The 24,318-nt window shown below is 45.4% G+C and overlaps 1 protein-coding gene across 1 annotated transcript in view; it reads left to right on the top strand.

Moving 5' to 3' along the window:
• LOC105492227 (ATP binding cassette subfamily C member 11) overlaps nt 1-24,318 on the top strand; it is a 63,586-nt gene that overhangs the window by 11,910 nt on the left and 27,358 nt on the right. The window contains exons 6-16 of the mRNA XM_011759253.3: nt 4,650-4,823; nt 5,593-5,740; nt 5,917-6,065; nt 7,398-7,505; nt 9,759-10,010; nt 12,473-12,544; nt 15,135-15,259; nt 17,348-17,420; nt 20,303-20,506; nt 22,537-22,671; nt 22,745-22,841. Of these exons, the coding sequence (XP_011757555.2) occupies nt 4,650-4,823; nt 5,593-5,740; nt 5,917-6,065; nt 7,398-7,505; nt 9,759-10,010; nt 12,473-12,544; nt 15,135-15,259; nt 17,348-17,420; nt 20,303-20,506; nt 22,537-22,671; nt 22,745-22,841 (1,537 nt within the window). The remainder of the gene's footprint in view (nt 1-4,649; nt 4,824-5,592; nt 5,741-5,916; nt 6,066-7,397; nt 7,506-9,758; nt 10,011-12,472; nt 12,545-15,134; nt 15,260-17,347; nt 17,421-20,302; nt 20,507-22,536; nt 22,672-22,744; nt 22,842-24,318) is intronic.

The following is a 24,318-nucleotide window of genomic DNA, read 5'->3' as shown; positions in this document are numbered from 1 at the left end:
AATGCAAGCACTGACAAACATTACGTATTTATTGGAATCATCATGGTTATTATTGTTCACCATTTTATTGGTTCTGTGGCCTTAGGTAACTTGTTCAGCCTCTCTGAAGCTGTGGAATAATAATAGAACCAACCTCATAGGATTGTTGTCTCATAGGATTCAGTGAATTTGTACATATAAAGCATGTAGACAAGGAGTAGTGGTTGACACGTGTAAGCTGTACAATTAGTATTAGTTTCTATTAGGCCTTGAGCTCCACTGTTCTCCTGCACTTGACCGACAGCTAAAAGATCTCCCTGTTTATCTCAGGAAAGTCATTGTAACAACCGCTAACTCACTCTTAGCCATACATTGCTCCAAGTCATTACTTACATTGGCTTGATCAGTTCTCTAACATCCCTCTTGTGTGGCAGGTTCTGTTATTGTCCCCATTGTCACAAAGGAGGAAACTGAGGCAAGGAAAGAGTAGGTAACTTGTACAAGGTCATGTGATTGCTAAGTGCTGGGGTCTGAATTTGGACATGGTGCCTGGCTGCAGAGTCCAGGTCTTCAACCCTTGCCATCACCTGCCTCACTAAGGAACCCTGTGCTAAGGCCTAGCTTGGTTCCTTTCTGGGTATTCTGAGCACCTGCTGTATGCAAAATCCAGTTTCCTCAAACATCTTCATAGAAGCGTAAAACAAAGTGGTCTATTTGAGAGTGGAGATGGAAGTAATTTCTGAAGTAAGGATTTCTAGGCAATTGCTTATACATTTTAATTAAATTAAATTTATTTATTTATTTTTGAGCTGGAGTTTCCCTATTGTTGCCTAGGCTGGAATGCAATAGTGCAATCTTGGCTCACTGCAACCTCTGCCTTCTGGGTTTCCTGCCTCAGCCTCCCAAGTAGCTGGGACTACAGGTGTATGCCACCATGCCTGGCTAATTTTTGTATTTTTAGTAGAGATGGGGTTTCACCATGTTGGCCAGGCTGGTCTCAAACTCCTGACCTTAGGTGACCTGCCTACTTTGGCCTCCCAAAGTGCTGGGATTACAGGCATGAGCCACAGCTCCCAGCCTATGTTTTATTTTTAAATTAATTAAAATTTTTTTTTTTTACTTAAAAACATTTCTTTGTCTTTTCTCTTGCACTAAAATTAATTTTTTAAAAAGATCTGAATACATTCTCCTTGGAAACAAAATAAAATAGTATAGAAGTTGCCTTAGGCCTAGTTTCTTCCCCTATGCCAGAGGTTAGCACCATTAGCAACTTGGTTTTTGTCCTTCAGACCTTTTAAAGCACATTTGACTGGATGCGGTGGCTCACACCTGTAATCTCAGCACTTTGGGAGGCCAAGTTGGATGAATCGCTTGAGTTCAGTAGTTCATGACCAGCTTTGGCAATAGAGCGAAACCCCATCTCTACCAAAAATGCAAAATGTTAGCTGGGCGTGGTGGCATGCGCCTGTGTTCCCAGCTACTTGGGAGGCTGAGGAAGGAAGATGGCTTAAGCCCAGAAGGCATAGGTTGCAGTGAGCCGAGATTGTACCACTGCACTCCAACCTGGACAACATAGTGAGACCCAATCTCAAAAACAAAAACAAAAGTCCATTTAGGTACACATGCAAGTTACCCATGAAAAGCATTGGATTTTGTGTTTGTGTATTTTTATGTAAATGGTACTATGTTTTACATAGTGTCCTCCTGTTGGTTTTGCAATAGAAAATGTAGAACATAGCTTTTGGGGGATTTTTTTTTTTTTTTGAGACAGAGTCTCGCTCTGTCGCCCAGGCTGGAGTGCAGTGGCGCAATCTCGGCTCACTGCAAGCTCCACCTCCCGGGTTCACGCCATTCTCCTGCCTCAGCCTCCCGAGTAGCTGGGACTACAGGCGCCTGCCAACACGCCCGACTAATTTTTTGTATTTTTAGTAGAGACGGGGTTTCACCATATTAGCCAGGATGGTCTCCATCTCCTGATCTCGTGAACCACCTGTCTTGGCCTCCCAAAGTGCTGGGATTACAGCCGTGAGCCACCGTGCCTGGCCAAGACTGAGTAATTTATAAAGGAAAAGAGGCTTAGTGAACTCACAGTTCCACGTGGCTGGGGAGGCCTCACAATTGTGGCAGAAGGTGAAAGGCACGTCTTACATGGCAGCAGACAAGGGAGAATGAGAGAGTTTGTGAAGGGAAACTCCCCGCTATAAAACCGTCAGATCTTGTGAGACTTAATCAATGTCACGAGAATAGTATGGGAAAGACCTGCCCCCATGACTTACCTCCCACTGGGTTCCTCCCTCAACACATGGTAATTGTGGGAGCTGCAATTCAAGATGAGATTTGGGTGGGAACCCAGCGAAACCATATCATTATTTTTTTCAGTGATGCTGAATCATAATTACAGTACTTTCGATGTACCCGAATAAAGTGTTATATATGCGTTATCTAGCACCGTTCTCAAATCAGTATGAGAAAGTAGCTTGTAGTATTATTTCCATTTCACTGATGAGGTGACAGAGGCACAGAGACGTGGAGTAACTTGTCTATGGTTGCACAGCTGGTAAATGACAAGACTGGGGCATGAGCTCTGACAATTTAGCTCTAGGACCCAAGATTACCTACTACTTCTGGGGTGACTTTGTTGTTGTCTCAGACAGGTTCTCACTCTATCACCCAGGCTGGAGTGCAGTGGTGCCATCATAGCTCACTGCAGTCTTGACCTCCCGGGCTCCAGCAATCATCGTCTCTCAGCCTCCTGAGTAGCTAGGACTACAGGCACACATCACCATGCTTGGCTAATTTTTAATTTTGTTTAGAGATGGGGTCTTGCTATGCTGCCAGGCTGATCTTGAACTCCTGGCCTCAAACAATCTTCCTGCCTCAGCCTCCCAGAGTGTTGGGATCATGGATGTGAGCCACTTAGCACAGCCTGGGGTGGACTTTTTAAATCCTTTTCCACCAACTTGTAGGATGTTTCCAGCATTTGGCTGGTGTAAGCAGTGCTGTAATGAACATCCTTGTATGTGCTTCATCTAACATGTGTGAATGTTTCTCAACAGAAAAATGAAATTGCCAGATCATAGAGTTTTGTGCAATTTTTAATTTTAAAAGATACTTTAAAATTGCCCTTCAGAGTGGCTATACCAATTTTTGCTCTCTAAAATACTTTTAAAAGTTTTAAAGACTCCCACTAGGGCACGTCCTAGAAACTAGAAGGAGTTTAGGTGAAAGTTAAAAGCAAATCACTTTATAAGGGATTCAGACTTGTAATTCTAGAAAACATTAGTGAATTGTTCTTTAAAGATTTCCTGATTTGGAATGTAAGTTTTTGTGTTTTTGTTTTTGTTTTGAGACTGGGTCTCATTCTCTTGCTCAGGCTGGAGTGCAGTGGCATGATTACAGCTCATTGCAGCCTTGATCTCCTGGGCTCAAGTGATCCTCCCACCTCAGCCTCCTGAGAAGCTGGGACTACAGGCATGTGCCTCCATGCCCGGCTAATTTTCCTACTTTTTGTAGAGACGGGGTTTCACCATGTTGCTCAGGCCGGTGTCAAACTCCTGGGCCCAAGCAATCCACTCACCTTGGCCTCCCTGTGCCCGGCCAAATGTTACTTTTTATATAGCATTGAGCCATAACAGTACCTCCCACACAGTACGTGTGGGAGGAGGGAAGTAGGCAGAAGAATCTATAACAAAAAAGAAAAAAAAGGAGAACATTTAATTAATATTATTATTAGTAGTAGAATGAATAGAATCAAGTGAAGAATGGAAGCAATTCTCTGGAATATAGATATTAGTGGTGTTATTAAGCAAAGGGGCTCACTGCCTAACGTTCTAGAAGCCAATACTTTGACACTGGGTTTTTGAGAAAAGAAAAGCTTTTTATTGCAAGTTGGCTCACAAGGAGACAGGAGTCCAGCCCAGATCTGTCTCCTTGTGCTTGCTTTAAGACAGCGATTTTATTAGGAAAGATTTAAGGAGTGGATTCTGAGATTAGTAAGTGATTGGTGGAATGAGAGGGGAGGTCTGAAAAGCCCTTGTATATATGCAGTGATCTCTTCATGTCTCTTCCTGGGTCCCATTTGCAAATTCATGGGGAATTAGTATGAAACATGTGGTGGAAATTTTTAGGCTGTGACGTTAGCAAACTGGTTCTGCACAGACTCTAGTTAGCCATACTGGTTCTACCAATTTTAGCCAGATCTGTTATCTTACAAGCAGAGGGACTTTCAGCAAGTTGTTTCTTTCTGTAACTGCTGTCCTAAAAACTCAAGAATATCTGTTAGTCACTGGTTTCTTTAACTCTTTGGGGCATGGTTTCAGTAGCAGTAGTAATAGTGGTAGTATTAATCGTAGTAAAATATCCCTTTTATTGATCACATTCTATGTGTGCAGACACTTTCTATGTCATTGAAATCTCACAAAACCCATATAAAGTATGTATAATTATTCCAGCTTTACAGATAGAGAAGCTGAGGCTCAGAGTGGTGAAGTAACTTGTTGAGGGTCACACAAACAGAGAGAAGAAAGATGTGAACCTGGGGTGTCTGCCTCTACTCTTCCACCCTGCCTTTCAAGCCTTCCTGCTAGGAGAGGGCATGGGAAGGCCACCTGCCACCACTTCTGGGTACCCAGGGAGGTGACACCTGTGCCTGTGGACTTGCTGTCTTGCAGGCCATCGGCTTCTTCACCAGTGACATAAACTACCTGTTTGAAGGGGTGTGTTATGGACCCCTATTACTGGTCAGCTGCGCATCACTGGTCATCTGCAGCATTTCTTCCTACTTCATTATTGGATACACTGCATTTGTTGCCATTTTATGCTTTCTCCTGGTTTTCCCACTGGAGGTAATGTCTCTCTTTGTCACCCATTTGATGCTGGGCCCCAGAAGTCCCAGGGCTCTGGAATCTGGGATAGCTCTGAGTGAGAACGTTGATTCTTGTTGACCTTTCAATCCATTGTGGATAAGATTCAGCTCCACTCCCTACCTCAAACTATTCTCTGGTCACAACATTTGGTTAATAAGTAAATAAGAGCTGAATGTGATGTGCAAAGTCTACCTCATAGCTTTCTATGGGAGATTATCTGCTTTGACAGCTTTCCTTTGTAGATAATCTCTGTGCAAGATTTTTGTTCCATCTCTTCTACCCAGAATGTGCTGTTGTAATAACACAGCCACCATTTAACATTTGTCTGAGCACAGTATAATGGGGAAAGGGAAGCACATTTGTTGCCAAAGATTCAGGTGAAATAAAATTGAGAAAGCAGAAATGACTCTTGGATTGTGTGTGCTCTGAATTATTGAAATTGAGTGTTTTCCTGAGTGCAGGCACTCTGATTGAAAGGTGATTTTAATTATTAGAGGATTTATGGTTCCAGAAGACAGAGGAACCATTTCAGTTTAGTTTCTGTCTCAGTAGCCACAGCCTGGCTTGGGACTCAGGAAAGAAAGGCCCCTGGGATGCCCTAAGGCATGGTGGCCTGGAGAGCTTCGACTGGAAAACCTCTCTTTGGAAATACACCCAGTTGCCCTACTTATGCCAGACTGAACCCTCCTGCCTTTGTCAAAGGAAGCCCTTGCAGATCAACTCCAAACTTGCTGTATCCTGACTCCAGGTATTCGTGACAAGAATGGCTGTGAAGGCTCAGCATGACACATCTGAGGTCAGCGACCAGCGCATTCGTGTGACCAGTGAAGTTCTCACTTGCATTAAGCTGATTAAAATGTACACATGGGAGAAACCATTTACAAAAATCATTGAAGGTATGGAAAGTCTGGCCTTCTTCTCCAAACCTGATGACGGCATGGTGATCCAAGTCCCTCTCACCTCTTGGGGATTTTTTTTTTTTTTTTTTTTTTTGATGCTTTGGAGATGGTGCTGTGCTCTTTGGAGAATGTTCTTGTGGTTATCTTTGGTGTATTTCTTTTTTATTTCCCAGACCTAAGAAGGAAGGAAAGGAAACTATTGGAGAAGTGCGGGCTTGTCCAGAGCCTGACCACTGTAGCCTTGTTCGTCATCCCCACAGTGGCCACAGCAGTCTGGATTCTCGTCCACACATCCTTGAAGTTGAAACTCACAACGTCAACGGTAAGGGTTTGGGGGGCTTTGTTTTCTCCCCATCATGATCGGGAGTTTTCTCATGTGTCCTTTTTTAGCCATACCCCTCAAAGGTCTGAAGGCTTTGTAAATGAACACTATATGTTCATTTTGATTTTCCAGACAAAAGTACAGCGCTGTCTTCCATCTCAACCCATCTTAAAAAGTGACATCTTGGACAGCCCTGTGGGCGGACTGGACAGCAGACCCATCAGGGGTGGGGGGGAGGTCGTCCCTGTAGTTAAAATTCTGACAATTTGAATTATACCTTGAGGTTGAGCAGTTCCTCTAATCCCTAAATAAGGGCCCCGGAAGTGCACTTCAAATACAAAGGTATAGCTTCTTTGGTCTTTCCCTTCATGGTCAGAACCCGGCCCTGAGAAGTGGCAGCTGCCTTACAGGGTTAGGAATCCCAGCTCTTTGAGCAGAATAAGACAGGGTGCCACTCTTGGAGGGGTGGTAATCCAACCGGGGAAGCCAGGAGGCAGCACCCAGAGCAAGAAGGGAAACATTTGATAGTCTGCGGTCAAGGGATTGTGTGTGCCCCAGATGGCTGGCCCCTCTGCTTGGCTCAGGCATGCACCAGGGAAACAACCCCGAGAACTCTGAGGGTGTTGGGGGCGCTATAGAAGGAATACTTTCAGAGGCACTTGAGGCTGACACTGAGATGACACAAGGCAGGTCTAGACCAAGGCATTCCTGCTCCACTGGAGTTCATTTTTGGATGGAGCCAGGAGAAGAAAGGAGGAGAGAGAGGCATGGATTGGAAGGTTCTTTCAGCACCTCCAGGAGGGCACCTTCTGGGGTCCTGAGAGCCTAAGGTGTTTTGCTATAGTCACAGTGCAGCAGGGGTTAGGCATGAAGGGTAAGGAGATGTTGAATGTTAGAAAGAAAACAAACATCTAAGGCAAAGAAGAAGAAATAGGACCTTGACAGCAAGAATAGCACCAAGCTCCATTGAAAGGAAGCAATGCTCACTCACATGAATTTTTTTGGTGTTTCCCAACTTTATTCCTGTATGTACTTCATGATTTTTCTCACTATGCCAGTGGGGAAACTGGGATGCGGTAGGGGCAACCTGCCCAAAGCTAGAGATGTCAGTGGCTAAGCTGCAACAGGGACTAGACCTTTAACTCTAAGACTCCAAGACGAGTGCTCTTTCCCCAGCTTTTTCCAGTCTCCCCCTAAACACTAACTTAGCCTCTGTTGGAGGAACCAACTGCTTGTTGGATGCTGAGGATACGGCTCAGGGATGCGGGTGCCAGGGAATGGTGGAAGCAGGAAGGGCCACGACCCTTACTGCCTCCTCCCCTTCTTATCCAGGCCTTCAGCATGCTGGGCTCCTTGACTCTCCTTCGGCTGTCAGTGTTGTTTGTGCCCTTAGCAGTCAAAGGCCTCACGAATTCCAAGTCTGCGGTGATGAGGTTCAAGGTAGGTGGTCAGGGGACTGGCTGTAGGCCCCCTGCTTGGACGCTCCTCTGCCTTCAGCCCCTGTGATGTTCCTCCCGAACATGTCCCCTGGCCAAGGCCTAGGTTGAGAGAGGGATTAGCTAACTCAGTGACCTCCTGTGCCAAGGCTGGTGTGGGGCCTGGGAAGACAGATGAATTGGGTCAGGTCTCAGTCTCCAAGGAGATCTTAGGATAGTGTGTCTAAACCAGGTCTCAGACAGATGCTCTGCAGACTATCCAGGTTTGCATAGAGTTACCCTGATAGATAGTTTTGTTTTAGAAAAACACCATAGATGTTGCTTGCATTGAAACACTTGGACATTTTATGTGAAAACCCAGATTTTTGAATTCTCTTGAATGATTAGAAGATCTAGTGACCCTGGACCACAATCTACCATGGCCACAAGCAGCTGGAGTTGAGGTGATAGCTGCCCTGTTTAGATGGAGGCATTTAGCTGCAGTTTGCTGCAGTCTATACCATACCCTATTACACCTCCAGGCCTGGAGCTGCATTTTAATGATCATGTATCATCTTAGAAATGGTCCACTTCACTTATTTATATAGTTGGCATCTAAGTTTGAAAACCCTAATCTAAACCAATTTTTAAAAGTCATTTTGTAGTCACCCGACTTTTATGTACATGCAGTCCACGACCTATTATCACTCATTCACTCATTCATTCATTAATGCAAAAAATATATATATATATTTATTGAGCTCCTACCACAAGCTAGGCACTGAGAATACTGCATTGAACAGGGGTCCCTGCTGTCAGGGAGTTCCGATTTGGTATTGGAAACAGACAATTAATAAGTAAATTAATGATCAAAGAGGATTCGATCAGATCACATGAAGAGCCATGATGCCAATAAAACAATGTGATGTCCTAGAGCAAGCGTGTCCAACCTGCAGCTCACGGGTCGCATGTGGCCCAGGATGGCTTTGAATGTGGCCCAACACAAATTTGTAAACTTTCTTAAAACAGGAGATTTTTTTTTTGCGATTTTTTTTTTGGTTAATTAGCTGTCACTGGTGTTGGTGTATTTTCTGTGTGGCCCAAGACAATTCTTCTTCCAATGTGCCCTAGGGAAGCCAAGGGATTGGACATGCCTGTTCTAGGGAGTATGCTGGGGAGGGCTGGGGGCTTCTGGGAAGAGCCTGGTTAGGAAAGGCCCCTGCCAAGGTGACTGAGTGATGATGACCAGGCAGAGGAAACAGCAAGTGTGAAAGCCCTGAGGCTGGAACGAACCTGGCTGCTCTGAGTAACACAAACAGTGCTTTGCTTATCACCAGCCCAGCGCGCTTCCCTGACTTCTCAGCAGCTGTGAGAAGGCTCCTGCCGCTGCCTTCCTTCCCATGGGACACTGGGTTTGTCCATTCATTCTCCCCTTCTGTGCCTGTTTTCACCTGTGGTGGGGGCAGAGATGAGGAAGCCGCAATCAGAGCTCAGAAGGATGGGTAAGAGAGTCCAAAATGTCAGGAAGCATCCTTCTAAATCTCTTAAGCATATCTCCAGGTAGGCCTATTTGAATGTAATCCTGACTTCTGTAGGATCATACTCCCCTCCCATTCTTTTGATTGCTAGAATTTATGTAGTTCAACCCTTGTGCTTTATAGACAGGGAGCTGGAGATGCAGAGAGAAGTGACCTGCTGATGGTCACCTTTTGAAATGTATGACCCCAAATGACCTTTCCCCAGTGTGGGACACAGACAGAGTTTTTATTCTTAATAGCTACAAGTAGAATTTTTTTTTAAAGAGATGGAGGTCTCACTATGTTCCCCAGGTTGGTCTTAAACTCCTGAGCTTAAGCAATCCCCCAACTTGGCCTCCCAAAGTGCTAGGATTATAGACATGAGCGATTATGTCCAGCCCAATATTAAAAGAATTTAATTAGAAAAACATCAGTCTTATGAGTCAATGGCTATCATCACTTGGGATGAGGCTAATGTAGGTTAGTCCTTAGTCAACCTCCTGAGCAGAGTTGCCGTTGATAGCGCAGTGTTTGCAAATATGGAAGAGCAGCCCTGTGCTCTGAAATTTGGAAAACGCTGACCTAGAATTGTCACCCACAGAAACTGGCCTTTCCTAACTGGTGGTACTTCTGCAAACTTTTACTGCTTATTTGAAATTCAGAAAATCATACCAACTGGCAGGCTTGTAAAACTGGGAACACATTCCTGCTGAACTAAAGAACTGCATTCCTCCTCCCTCTATTTCCTTTTGTCTTTTCAGAAGTTTTTCCTCCAGGAGAGCCCTGTTTTCTATGTCCAGACATTACAAGACCCCAGCAAAGCTCTGGTCTTGGAAGAGGCCACCTTGTCTTGGCGACAGACCTGTCCTGGGATCGTCAATGGGGCATTGGAGCTGGAGAGGAATAGACACGCTTCTGAGGGGGTGACCAGGCCTAGAGATGCCCTCGAGCCAGAGGAAGAAGGGAAGAGCCTGGGCCCAGAGTTGCACAAGATCAACCTGGTGGTGTCCAAGGTAGCCTTGTTCAGGCCATGCAGGCAGGCTGCCTGCCAGGTGCTCAGGACCTGAGACTGGGGGCTTGACCAGGTGCCCCACCATTTCCTTGGTTAAAAACTGCCCTTTCCAAGATCTCTCCCTTTAAAATTCAAATTTTTCATGGAGGGCAAATACAAGGTATCTTTCATTTTTTAGTGTGAATTAATCTATCATGTAAAATTTTTTTGGCTTAGGTAAGACCCAAAATAATATGAGAGTACTGTGTGCTGGTCCTTGGAAGGACCAAGGACACAGAAAGGAGAAGGGAAAGGAGACTCAGCTAACATTTATTACATTCCTCGTATGTGCCAAGCACTATCCTGTGTTTGAATTCTGTTATTCTGTGAACTCACCTTATCTGGCTCTTTCTCTGCCTGATGTTTACAAAGATTAGCTTCCTGCTGTCTCCTCTTCGCCCCTCCTCTTTTCTTCTCTGTTATCTATTAACGTAGATATTGATATCTAATAATAATTGACATAGAATAGATATAGATATTGATATTCATATGTAGTGATAAATGTCTAAAAACTAGATAATACCTAATAGTAATAGGTGTTAATATCTAATATCTACTGTCTGTTATCTATTTATACTTCTTTCCTTGGTGATCATCTCTAGCCCTATGGTTTTAAATTCTATCTCTGTGCTATTATCTCTAACTTTGAAGTCTCTTCTGGACTCCAGACTCGATTGCATATATAATATCTCTCTTAAATGTCCATCAAGCATTTAAAATGAAATAAGGTTTTGATATTCACCCCCTTTAATGAGTTCCCTAAATCTTCCTTCTCCTGGGAGATGGCACCATCATCCTTCCAGTGGTCAAGGACCTGGAAGTCACACTTGATTCCTTTCCTTCCCTCCCTCGAATCCAATCCACCAGCAAGGCCATCAGCTTGACTTCCACATCTGCCCCGAACCTGCCGCCCTCACCATAGCCCCTCCACTGCCCTATCCCTGCCACTGTCATGCTGCTCCCAGAACCTCCTTATCCCCCTCTCTGCTCCCACTTTTGCCTTCTTATGAGCCTTTTACCATGCAGCAGACAGAGGGATTTTCCTTTTTTAAATAATTAATATGTATTTTTTATTTCAATAGCTTTTGGGGTACAAGTGGGTCTTGGTTAGACGGAGGAGTTGTATAGTGGTGAAGTTGAGATTTTAGTGCACCTGGGACTCGATAGTGTGCATTGTACCCAATAGGTAGTTTGTGTCTCTCACCCCACTCCCACTCTCTGTCTCTCTGAGCCTCCAAAATCCATTATACCAGGGGTTCCTGACACCTGGGTGGTAGACCTGCACTGGTCCACAGCCTGTTAGAAACCAGGCCGCACAGCAGGAGGTGAGTGGCAGGCCAGTGAGCATCACCGCCTGAGCTCCACCTTGTGTCAGATCAGCGGCAGCATTAGATTCTCATAGCAGCGCGAACCTTATTGTGAAGTATGCATGCGAGGAATCCAGATTGCTCCTTATGAGAATCTTGCCTGATGATCTGAGGTGGAACAGTTTCATCCTGAAATCAATCCTCCACCAACCCTCAGTTTGTGGAAAAGTTGTCTTCCATGAAACTGGTCCCGGGTGCCAAAAAGGTTGGGGACTACTGTATTATACTATGACAGAAGGATCTTTCTGAAATGTAAACCAATTCAAGTCACTCTCCTTAAACCCTTCGGTGACTTTTCACTGCCCTTAGAGCCCGGGTTCCTCCAAATCGGTACCTGTACCTCTGACCTCTTCCCCACTAGAGTTCTCACCGCTCTGGGGCAGCAATGACGCCTGCTCTGTAGAAGCCTTCCCTGGCTGAGTCGTCTAAAATTGACTCAACCCCAACTCTCTGTCTGTCATAAGAGCCAACTTCATTTTACTCATATCACTTATCTCTATCTGATATTTATTTATTTATTTATTTATTTATGTAGTCTGTCTGTCTTCCCATCCCCTCAGCTTACGTTCTAAGCTCAATGTGAGGTCTTCTCTTCATTACTGGGTCCATAGAGGAAACTCAGATCACTATTTGATGGATGAATGAATGTTTGAATAAATGCATGCATGCATGCATGCATGCATGAAATTCTGTGAGACTGGCTTCTTTATTCCCATTTCACAGATGGAGAAACTGAGGCCCAGAGAAGCTAAGTGCTTTCCCAGGATTGCTGCATAGAATAGACACCAATCTGGAATTCAGGGTTCTTGCCACCTACCCCTGAGTTCCCCTCTGCCTTTTCCTTGTGATCTGCTTCCTCTCGGGCCACCCCTCCTGCCTCCAGGGACTAAACGCAAAGCTCCTCTTGAGCTTTGCTTGTCTGAGGAGTCTTGGGCTCTGTGTGGTTGTTTTGTTTTCTGTGTGTTGTTTTGGGTTCTAAACAATTGAGCCGCCCTGAGCAGGTGGATATGCCAGGGCTGTGCTGTCCCAACACTTGTGTGTCCTCCTTGGCTTGCAGGGGATGATGTTAGGGGTCTGCGGCAACACGGGGAGTGGTAAGAGCAGCCTGTTGTCAGCCATCCTTGGGGAGGTAAGTGATCTGTGGCCACATGCGTGCCTGTCCGCAAGCAGTCCAGGCGCTCCCAAGCTCCAGTGCCCCAGGCAGGGTCCCCCACTGCTTTCTTCCTCACAGGGGTCTGAGCAAGTGTGGTTTTTATAAATGAAAAATGGTTGTGCTTGCACTGTGTGGGAGGTGTGTGATCAAGGTGGCCCTTTCTCTTCACCTTGTGGCAGCACTCCTGGTGCGGGCTGCCTCTTACATCACCTGGAAATCTGTCCTCACCTGTGCTCTGTGAGGATACAGGATATTAACTCAAAGTTAATATGATCATACAAATTATTTAACAGGGAATTGAGTCCAATCTCTCTTCCACACTGCAATACCCTGTTGCAATGGTTCCTTTAAAAAAAGAGCATAAAATCATTTTATAAAGCCAAACTCATAACATTGAGAGTGGGATGTTTGTGCCTTTTAGGACGGGATCGGAAGAGAAATGTTGGGGGAGAAACAGGGAGAAAGAAGGAAGGAAGGCTGGGGAGAGGAGGCCTGCTGGATGGGATGGGGCAGTCTTACTCGTACTCTGGCAGTGGGGTACATATGCCTGCTAGGTGCACTTGCCCTTGAGATTTGAACCCCTCATTCCATCCCCTGTGGACAAGTTTGAGGTCTGCTGCCATGTGGACATGTGGTTCACACACCCTTTCTCCAGTTTCTTTTTTCTTTCTTTTCTTTCCGTTTTCTATTCCCTTCCTTTCCCTTCCCTTTCCTTCTGTCTTTCTTTCTTTCTTCATTTTTTTCACACAGAGTCTTGCTTTGTCATCCAGTTGGGAGTGCAATGGCGTGATCTTGGCTCACTGCAACCTCTGCCTCCAGGGTTCAAGAGTTTCTCATGCCTCAGCCTCCTGAGTAGCTGGAACTACAGGCATGCGCCAGCAACCCGAGCTAATTTTTGTATTTTTTGGTAGAGACGGGTTTCACCACATTGACCGGGCTGGTCTTGAACTCCTGGCCTCAAGTGATCCACCCGCCTCGGCCTTCCAAAATGCTGGGATTATAGATGTGAGCCACCATGCCCAACCATTTCTCCGGTTTGAAAAAACCCCAAGCCCATTCCCCAGATCCTTTGGGGTCACACTGCACACCTTATAATGAACACTAAAAGCACCTATGACACCTGCTACGCATTTTTGTTCACCTTCCTGCAGGAGTCTTACACCAGCCCTTCCCCACAGAGCCCCAACCTCACCCCCTCCTGGGCTGCCATCTCTTCCCCCTTCTTCTTCTGCCCATTGTCCCTTGTTCCCCTATCACTGGGAGAAGTTTTCCTTCCTTTCTTCGGCTTTTCCCTCAGCTCCTTCTCCCAAATGAACATTGCCAAACTCATCCCTTCCTTGGAATGCGGTTATGTTACCAAAGCCAGCTCTCTCTTAACGCATCAGCCATGTGCTGCATGTGGGATGGCCTTTCCCCAGTTTCTTCGCAACTGCAAGGAAGAAAGACTCCATTAAAAAAAACAGTAAAACTAGCTTCAGTACTTACATGCCAAGTCCTGTGCAAAGAGCTTTCCATTTTCCCCTTTAACGCTGGTAACCTCCCACGACAAAGGCACACTCATGATGACCCATTTACAGATGAGTATGTGAGATTCTGAGAGGTGACTCATCCAAGGTCATGCAGCAGGTAAGGGGTGAGCCAGGGCTGAGTCCCAGGTCCACCTGAGGTCAGAGCTGTGTTCTACATCACAGGAGCGTCACCCGGCAGCCTCCAGGCAAGGCCACCTCCCTACGCGCCCAGTGGTTTGTCAGTTTCCTATGCAAATAAGCCTGTCACTTTCCTTCTAATAAAGGAAGACACAGAGATGCCATTTTAAAGTTCTTATTTGTTAAAGTCTCATGTAAAGTAAACATGTCAGGGTATAAAAGAGAAAGGATTAAGAATGATGAGGTCCCATGTCAGGGTGCTGGGGATGAATGTCTATCTCTATTTGTTTTTAACGTGTTGTTTTGAACTTATACAGAAAAGCTGGAGGACACTACAGCAGGAATCCATATACCCACCATCTAGATGTAGCCGTTGATAGTTTTTGCATATTTACCTTACTATACAGACATATATTTTGTAGAATGCTTTAAATTACACAGGTTATAACACTTTCCCTTCTAAATACTTCATCATGATGTCCAAAAGTAAGAACGTTTTTCTACCTAACCATGATAACATTATCCTACCTAACAATAATAATTCCATAATACCCAGGCATGCTCAGAGATAGCCTGGAAATTTTGGTGTGCACGGTGAAGACCATGGAGGCACTGGCTACCAGGGAATGGTGCTGGGACAAATAAGAGGAAAAAACGTTTGGGGTGTCTTTAGTGCAGACCTTGGATTCAGTCCAAGCAGGACCTGGCTGGGCTTATCTCCAGCTGCTTCCACATGTTCTCATGGCCGGTCCCTGCAACTCGCTGGTGGGCCTGGCAGGGCCACATTAAAAGTCCCTTTTACCTAGGAGAGCCCCCAAGATCCTGGAGGGCAATGGGGCCGTGGGCACTGTGCCTGCTGAGCCAGGCAGGCTCTGTCCCTTTGCCCACTTGGTCCTAAGGCTGGACTCATTCTGCCACAGATGAACTTGCTTGAGGGCTCAGTGGGGGTGCAGGGAAGCCTGGCCTATGTCCCCCAGCAGGCCTGGATCGTCAGCGGGAGCATCAGGGAGAACATCCTCATGGGAGATCCATATGACAAGGCCCGGTAAGCTCCTGGAGGGGAAGGGGAGAGCACAGGGCATGTGGCTGGTCTGGGGGCACTTCCAGCTTTGAATGGTAACCTGACAACTGCTAACACTTGTGTGCTCCACTTTCACTCATTATCATATTCACCCCTCATTGTGAAAGAAATACCATCGTATCAATTTTTCAGATGAATCAGCTGAGGCCCCAAGAGGTTAAATAATTTGCCCAAAGTCACCCAGGTGGTGGGATGTGATAGAGCCCGGATTTGAACCCAGTTGCTTTCAGAAACTTCATGCTTAACTATTATGCTGTATTGGCTTAAAATAGTCAATACATTCTCCCCCCTCCAAAATTGCTACAGTAGAACTTCATTTGTATTCGTTAAATCTTGGCCTCTAAGTGAAAAGGAAAACAAATGAGAGCGATGAGGTTCTGTGACATAGAGGAAACCGGTTTGAATCTGTGGCCCCGTGGATCTCCCAAGTCTTGTCCATATCCCTCCTTTCCCTCTGTGGCCTCTCCCTGCCCTAGAATTATCGGGTTCACCTGCCCGAGACATGAGATTGGATATCATGAGTGAAGCCTGTTCAGTGAAGGGTCCAGGAAAACTGCTCTGAATGCTACAGCTACGCTTCCAACTATGGTGGACTCTGACCTGTGACTGTTTGCTTGGTTTTGCAATTGGCCCCCGGTAACAACATAGATATGGAGGTGTAGGAACTGGCTGTCTCTGTCTAGTTGTCCTGTGTACACCTCACAATCATGTCCAATGCCAACTCATGAGCACCCTGCCTGCCCAGCCCCATACACCTGGCTTCTTTTCCCAAATTGTGCAACTCAGTTTAATGACATCACCCAAAGCTTGCACCCCGGGAAGCCAGATATCTCCTCCTCTGAGTGCTTCCACATCTAATTGGTCACCAATTGTGAATAAGCCTGTCTCCTACATATCTCTTGTATTTCTGTCTTCTCCATCTCTGCTTCTAGTTCGTTCAGCCTGTGATCTCTTGTTTGAACAGTTCCCACTGCCCCTGCCCTTGGGTCCCTGTCTCTAATCTCCTGCTCTGTTCCACCCCGCGTAAGATTGTCTCCAGGGCAATCAGCCTAAGTCCCGGCTCTCGTCCTGTCATTGCTCTTCTTTATGGTCTTCTGCGAGACTGATAGAACTCATACAGAAGTTTTGAAATATCTGTTAAAATAAAAACGCACCAACCCTTTGACTCAGCAAATCCGCTGTTAGGTATTTAATGTGCAGATATTTTCACCCATGAAGCAAAGACCCATATACAAGGATGTTCACACTGCACTGCTCACAGGAGCAAAAGAGTAGAAACAATTCCAATCTCCATCACTAGGGCTCTGGTTAGATAATTTATAGTGCAACTGTATAATGGAATACTACAGTGCCGTTAAAGCAATAATAGCCTATACCTGCAGTACCATGCAGTACACATCCATATACGAATAGATTACTTCTGAATAAATACATAAGACACTGTAATAGTGGATGCTTTTTTTTTTTTTTTTTTTTTTTTTTTGAGATGGAGTGTCACTTTGTCTCCCAGGCTGGAGTACAATGACATGATCTTGGCTTACTACAGCCTCCACCTCCCCAGTTCAAGCGATTCTCCTGCCTCTGCCTTTCGAGTAACTGGGACTATAGGCACGCACCACCACACCCAGCTAATTTTTGTATTTTTAGTAGAGATGGGATTTTGTCATGTTGGCCAAGTTGGTCTCGAACTCCTGACTTCAGGTGATCCACCCTCCTCAGCCTCCCAATGTGCTGGAATTACAGGTGTGAGCCACCACACCCAGCCAAGAGTGGCCGCTTTTGAGAAAAGCAAATGAAGGTCAAAGATGGGAAGGAGAACTGCTTTTCATTGCATCTTTTTGTTCCGGTCAAATATTTACTAAGAGTGTGTATCAATTTAAAAGAAATGAAAGAGGGAAGGAAATGAAAAAAGCCTTCGGTGGTATACCATTAAACACAAGATCAAGTCTAAATTTCTTAGCATGAAAATCAAGACTACTCCTTTTGACACTGGAAAGGGTGATGGGCAGGAGGGCTGGTCCCCTGTGCCTTACGGCTCCCTGTCCTTCACAGATACCTCCAGGTGCTCCACTGCTGCTCCCTGAATCGGGACCTGGAACTTCTGCCCTTTGGAGACATGACAGAGGTAAGAGGGAGGCAAGCCTGCTTGCTCTGTGTAACGTTGGTGCTCTTATGTTCACGCTGCCTCCCCAGGCAGGGAGGGGAAGGATCCAGCTCTTCCTCCCAAAGCAGCTGGAGTTTTTCCTGCAGCAGGTGCAGGAGAAGCAAAGCTTCCCTCACTGAGGGAGGTTGGGGCTCAGCTTATAGAGGCACCTGGAAAGGAAAGGGGGTACCTTACCCCACAGAGGTGGAGAGCTGACCTCAAGCTCCTTCTTCTGAAGCAAGAGCAGAGACCCTGTGAAGATGAGAACCCCACCCCCATCACCCTTGCCCCACTCCAGCCAGGGCAACATCAGCCATGACCCGCAGGAGCAATTTCTGGCTGTAACATTTCCCTGATAATTCACAATCTTTCACATCTGCAGTCACCTTAATACACATACGACCCTCACCCACGATAAAAGTGGCATTGCCTTCTTGATTTTAATGGTCTAATAATAGCTCAGTCTGTTGAACACTTACTACATGCAAGGTGCTATTCTAGTGACTTGAATATAGTGTCTTAGGTGAGAGTCACAATAATCTCAATAACCTCAGGAGGGTAGTTTTAAATAATTCTTCTTCTTCTTCTTCTTCTTCTTCTTCTTCTTCTTCTTCTTCTTCTTCTTCTTCTTCTTCTTCTTCTTCTTCTTCTTCTTCCTCTTCCTCTTCCTCTTCTTCTTCTTCTTCTTCTTTACCTTTTTCTTCTTCTTCCCCTTCTTCTTCTTTTTTTGAAGGGGAATCTCGTTCTCTCTCTGTCACCCAGACAGGAGTGCAGTGGGGTGATCTCAACTCACTGCAACCTCCACCTCCCAGATTCAAGAGATTCTCCCACCTCAGCCTCCTGAGTAGCTGGGATTACAGTCATGTGCCTCCAGGCCCGGCTAACTTTTGCATTTTTAGTAGAGACAGTGTTTCGCCATGTTAGCCAAGCTAGTCTCAAACTCCTGACCTCATGTGATCCACCCAGCTCGGCCTCCCAAAGTGCTGGGATTATAGGCATGAACTACTGTGCTTGGCCTATTCTTCTTCTTTTAAAGCTGGGACTATACATCTTTGATGGCAGAGAGCTAAATGATCATATTCAAGGTTGTTTCTTCAGTAGGAAGAACAAGATCTCATCTGTAAAATGGCATAAATAAGAGTACTGACCTGATCGGATTGCTTTGAGGTTTAAATGAGTTAATACAAAGTGCTTTGACTAGTGCCCGGCCTAGAGTAAGTGATAACTACTATTGTAAGAGCACAGTAGGCATTGAATAGTATTTGATGTATAAGTAAATGAGTGAATGGGGAAACTGGGCTTTGGCCAGATCAAGCAGGTTGTCCAAGGTCACACAGTGGTGACCTGGAAGCACGGCAGGGACAGGAGGTTTCTCTGCCACCATTTCAACTCTGATTCTTCTCTACAGAGACTTCAAGCAGTCAGGATAGAACAGGAACTAGGACTTACACTCCAGCTCCCACTTCCTCAGAGCCTGAAGGAGGGATGGGCCAGCTGGCGGCTGCCTGGAGCGCTAATCTGCAAAACATGCTCAGTAACTTGGGTTTTCACCCTCAACTCCTATCACAGCAGGTGCCCTGTGAGATGGTCCTTCCAGCGTCAGTAAAGCTCCTTGCAGCCATTCCAGCTCTGGTCTGCTGAGTGGGTGCACACAGTGCAAATAGTCTCTGATGACACCCCTAATCCAGGCCAATGGTCCCACAAGTTGACAGGTGCTGTCAATGGAGATTAAAAATCTGAATAAGGCCAGGTCCAGTGTAACCTCAGCACCTTGGAAGGCTAAGGTGGGAGAATTGCTTGAGCCCAGGAGTTTGAGACCAACCTAGGCAATATAGTGAGACCTCATCTCTACAAAAAAAAAAAAAAAGAGAAAAGTTTAAAAACATTAGCTGAGTGTGGTGGCACCACCTGTAGTCCCAGCTACTCAGGAGGCTGAGATGGGAGAATCGCTTGAGACTGAGAGGCGGAGGTCGCAGTAAGCCATGATTGCTGGTGCCACTGCACTCCAGCCTGGGCAACAGAGGAGACCCTGCCTCAAAAAACCAAATACATAAAACCAGAATAATATGTGAGACAGTGCTCCTACTTGGGAATGAGTGATTTATTTTATTATCTGAATTTTTAGTAGTTTAATGTTTGCCTCCTAGAAGTTGATAGGCTTAGAAAAATTGTATCTAAGTAAGAGTTACAAGTTTTTAAAAGTTATGTATCTTTAAATTTAGATTCAGGGGATACATGGAGAGTTACAAGATTTTTAATTAATTGAGAAGCAATTTATTCATCTCAACCACATTTTGAAAAATATTTTTATTGATGCATAATATTTGTGCATTTTTTTGGGTACCTGTGCTATTTTGTTATATCTGTAGAATATGTAATGATCAGGTCAGGGCATTTAGGGTACCCAGCACCTTGAGTATTTATCACTTCTGTTGTGCTGAGAACTTTTCGACTCCTGTCTACTAGCTCTGCTGAAATATACAATACCTTGTTGTTGGCTATAGTCACCCTATTCTGCTATCAAACATTAGAACTTATTCCTTCTATCTAACTTGATGTTTGTGTCCATCAGCCAACCTCTCTTCATTCTCACCCCCCTTCCCCACCCCCAAAAATCCTTTCCAGCCTCTGGTGTCCGTCATTCTACTTTCTACCTCCATGAGATCAGCTTTTAAGCTCCCACATATGAGTGAGATACATTATGTATTTTTAAGTCCGGAATGCCAAATTATCAGGTATCCTGGAGTGTGTGCATATCTTGGTCTGTACTGAGGGAGTTCCGCCTGCTACATCTGCCCACCCATTTGAGCGCACCTGGCTGTGCTTGCTCTCTGGACATGGTGCTTTTTACTGCCTGTCTGCAGATCGGGGAGCGGGGCCTCAACCTCTCTGGGGGGCAGAAACAGAGGATCAGCCTGGCCCGCGCCGTCTACTCCGACCGTCAACTCTACCTGCTGGACGACCCCCTGTCTGCTGTGGACGCCCACGTGGGGAAGCACATTTTTGAGGAGTGCATTAAGAAGACACTTAGGGGGAAGACGGTCGTCCTGGTGACCCACCAGCTGCAGGTGAGAACCCCTCCAGGGCTCTGACTGTGATTGATGGATAACGTAGATCCTCAAGCCTCTGCCATTTCAGAGTGTGATTCAGCGACAGCCTCCCAGCACCTGTCCTCATCTCAGGCTAGACTCCATATTTGGGGAGGGCTGTAAAAAACTTGGATGTCCTCTGCTTTCCACATAGGGCAAACAGACTGGTAGAAGATTTTTGTCCTGATAAAAATTAAGAACAAATTTTTTGGTCTCCTTTATCTTCAAAATTTTATGAGTGGACCCCTGCTTTTCAAGTTACAAAAAATGAAAACAGGCCCGGCACGATGGCTCATGCCTGTAATCCCAGCACTTTGGAAGGCCAAGGCACGAGGACTGCTTGAGGCCAGGAGTTCAAGACCAGCCTGGGTAACTTAGAGAGACCGCCCATCTCTATAAAAATTTAAAAAATTAGCCGGGTGTTGTGGTGCATCTGTGGTCCCAGCTACTGGGGAGGCCAAGGCGAGAGGATAGAGCCCTGGAGGTCAAGGCTGCAGTGAGCTGTGATAGTGCCACTGCACTCCAGTCTGGGCAACAGAACAAGACCCTGTCTCAAAGAAAATCAATCAATCAATAAAAAAGAAAAGAAAAGAAAAAGAAGCCAATCTGTCAGACAAGAATCCCGCGAGTCTCCCGTTCTTAGATTGAGAGCCACCTCAGTGTGTTTTCTTACCGACGATGAACTCAGTGCAATGACTGCTTCTGCTGCTGCTTCTCCTGGGTCATTTTCCCTTGAGTATTTTCACATATGGCATTGGCCACAGTGCCTTATTATTTTCTCTCCCCCTTCTTCTTCTGTTTCTTTTTCTCTCGCTCCTTATTTTTGCTTTACTATTTTTTTTTGGTATAAAATATTTAAAACCTAAACAAGGTTCAGAAAATAGTTAATAAAACCCATGTATCTACCGCCTAGATTAAACAATAAAACATTGATTCCACTCTCCAATTCTGTTGCAGTTCCTCCTTTCTGCTCTCCTGACTTTATTGTTTATTGTTTCCATGCATGTCTTCATACTTTTACAGCATATGCGTGAATCTCTAGACAAGAAGAAATTCCTTTTGCATATTTTTTAACTTTATACAATTTTATAGAATTTATTTTTTACTTTCTGTGCCCTTTGGTAGTTTCCTTTTCTCCCCTCAACATTATGTTTTTTGAGATCTTCCATGTTGATACTTGTAACTTTATATATATATATATAAATATTATATAAAGATATATATGTATATATTTTGAGACAGAGTCTCACTCCAGCCCAGGCTGGAGTGCAGCGGTACAGTCTCAGCTCACTGCAGCCTCTACTTCCCAGGTTCAAGCAATTCTCCTGCCTCAGCCTCCGGAGTAGCTGGGACTACAGGCACACGCCACCATACCTGGCTGATTTTTGTATTTGTAGTAGAAACAGGGTTTCACCATGTTGGCCAGAGTGGTCTCGAACTCCTGACCTTGTGATCTGCCCACCTCGGCCTCCGAAAGTGCTGGAATTACAGGCGTTAAGCCACTCCACCCAGCTTCATAACTTTATTTAATTCTCATTGGTATAGCATTCCAATATCTGAATATACCAGAGTTTATTTCTCCAGTATGAACAATTGTTTCTTATTTTTCACTTTTACAAAAAAAAAAAAAAATACTTCCGTGTACATCCTTCTACATGTATCTTTGTACACATGTTTGAGAGTATTTTCAGGTAGAGTTTTAGGAGTCAAATCATTGGTTCATAAACTTCAAAAATCTTCCATGTTACTGAATAGGTCAAATTGTTCTCCAAAGTAGTTCTCCGAGGAACTCTCCTTAACTTAACTACAATCCTCCTGATAGTTAAGGAGAGTTCCTTTTACCTCAGATCACCACCAACACTTGAGTTGTCCAACTTTTAAATGTTTGCTCATCTGTTGGTATGAAATAATATTTTATCGTGATTTAAATTTACATTTTCCTGGTGAATAGTAAAATCAAACATCTTTCCCTGTGCTCACTGAAGGCTTTCTTTCTTCTGACTGTCCAGTACTTAGAATTTTGTGACCAGATCATTTTGTTGGAAAACGGAAAAATCTGTGAAAACGGAACTCACAGTGAGTTAATGCAGAAAAAGGGGAAATATGCCCAACTTATCCAGAAGATGCACAAAGAAGCCATATCGGTGAGTCCTGCCCCGCCGCCCTCACTCCCCATCGTGGACGCACGTGCACTCAGGGCCTGTGCTCTCTCCCCAGGTCACGTTGCAGGACACAGCAAAGATAGCAGAGAAGCCACAGGTAGAAAGTCAGGCTCTGGCCACCTCCTTGGAAGAGTCTCTCAATGGAAATGCTGGTAATGGTGCGGGAGACGGGACAAGAATGCCTGCCTGGGTCCTCCAGATGTCCCAGTGTTTCCTCCTAGACCCCAGATTGGGCCATGACCCTCAGTGTCTGAGACCCTAAGCATTTACATACACAGGGTTCAGATCCAAGTAGTTGAGGGCCATGGGGTGTAGACTGCTGGGCAGGAGGCCTGAAGGATCCAGGAAGTGAGTGTTGCGGCGGGCACAGCCAAGGGTGTACAGCAGAGGCAGGATAGGAGGTAGCTTTGGCTCTGAATGGCACAGATTTAAGGCTCGGCCAGGCATGTAGACATTCATTCACTACACACTGGAAGACAGTAAATATTGAGAGCAAAGGTATTAGGGATCAGAAATGAATTGGGTTTAGTCCCTGATGTCTGGAAGCTCATGGCCTTGCTCTTGTCTGGGGCAGAGTAGCAGAAGGGAGCGACTTCCATTTTTCGAGTAAGACAGTTCTGGATTTGAATCCCAGCTCTGCTGCTTACTAAGCTGTGTGACCTTGGCCATCTAACTTAACCTCTCTGAACTCTCGGCAAAAGTGGAGATGATGGTACTTAACTCCACAGGGTTGTAGTGGAGATTAGATGAGGTCAGATATAGGGAAGAACCCCACACAGGGCCTGTTACATTGTAGGCTCCCGTCTCCCACTGAGTCTTTTTTTTAGACAGAGTGTTGCTCTATTGCCCAGGCAGGAATACAGTGGCACGATCTTGGCTCACTTCAACCTCTGCCTCCCAGGTTCAAGCAATTCTCGTACCTCAGCCTCCCAAGTAGCTGGGACTACAGGCACACACCACCACACCGGCTAATTTTTGTATTTTTAGTAGAGACCAGGTTTCACCATGTTGCCTAGGTTGGTCTCGAACTCCTGACCTCAAGTGATCCACCCGCCTAGGCCTCCCATAGTGCTGGGATTATAGGCATGAGCCACCGTGCCCAGCCACCAATTGAGTCTTTTTGAAGAAAACCTACTCCAAAAATTTCCATCCTGGTGTAATTTCCCTCAGGATTAAAATTCCAGAGAAAGAGCACTCTTCCCCAGGAAATATTGGGCTGTTGTTACTAGAAGGGAGAATAGCAGGCAGCAGCAGCAGACAGTCACTGTCGTGATGGCTATGATTATCATCAGAAACATCTATGGGCATCTCCAGGTACTGGTTTTCAGGCCAAGCTCAAGGTCAAGAGGCCACCTGGGCTGGTCAGGGCTGTTTTGTGAAGCATTATCTCCGAAGTGTATGGCTGCAGGGCAACTTAGCAACCCTCTCAGCTTTCCATTTTTTTGGACGAGTGAACAGAAGGGTTAAGTGATTTGCCTGATGTTGCACAGTGTCATAGTGACAGTTCTGAAACCCAGGTTTTCTGGTCCCAGGTGGTTTTCTTCATTCTTTCCTGCGTTTCTCTCAGTCCATCATACACAGGAGACCCTGCAGTCCCTCCAGAGTTGATTGAATGGTTAGGGATGGATC

The sequence above is a fragment of the Macaca nemestrina genome, chromosome 18, assembly GCF_043159975.1.
Source record: "Macaca nemestrina isolate mMacNem1 chromosome 18, mMacNem.hap1, whole genome shotgun sequence".
Classification (NCBI taxonomy): Eukaryota; Metazoa; Chordata; class Mammalia; order Primates; family Cercopithecidae; genus Macaca; species Macaca nemestrina.
This window is presented reverse-complemented; position numbering and strand designations above follow the sequence as displayed.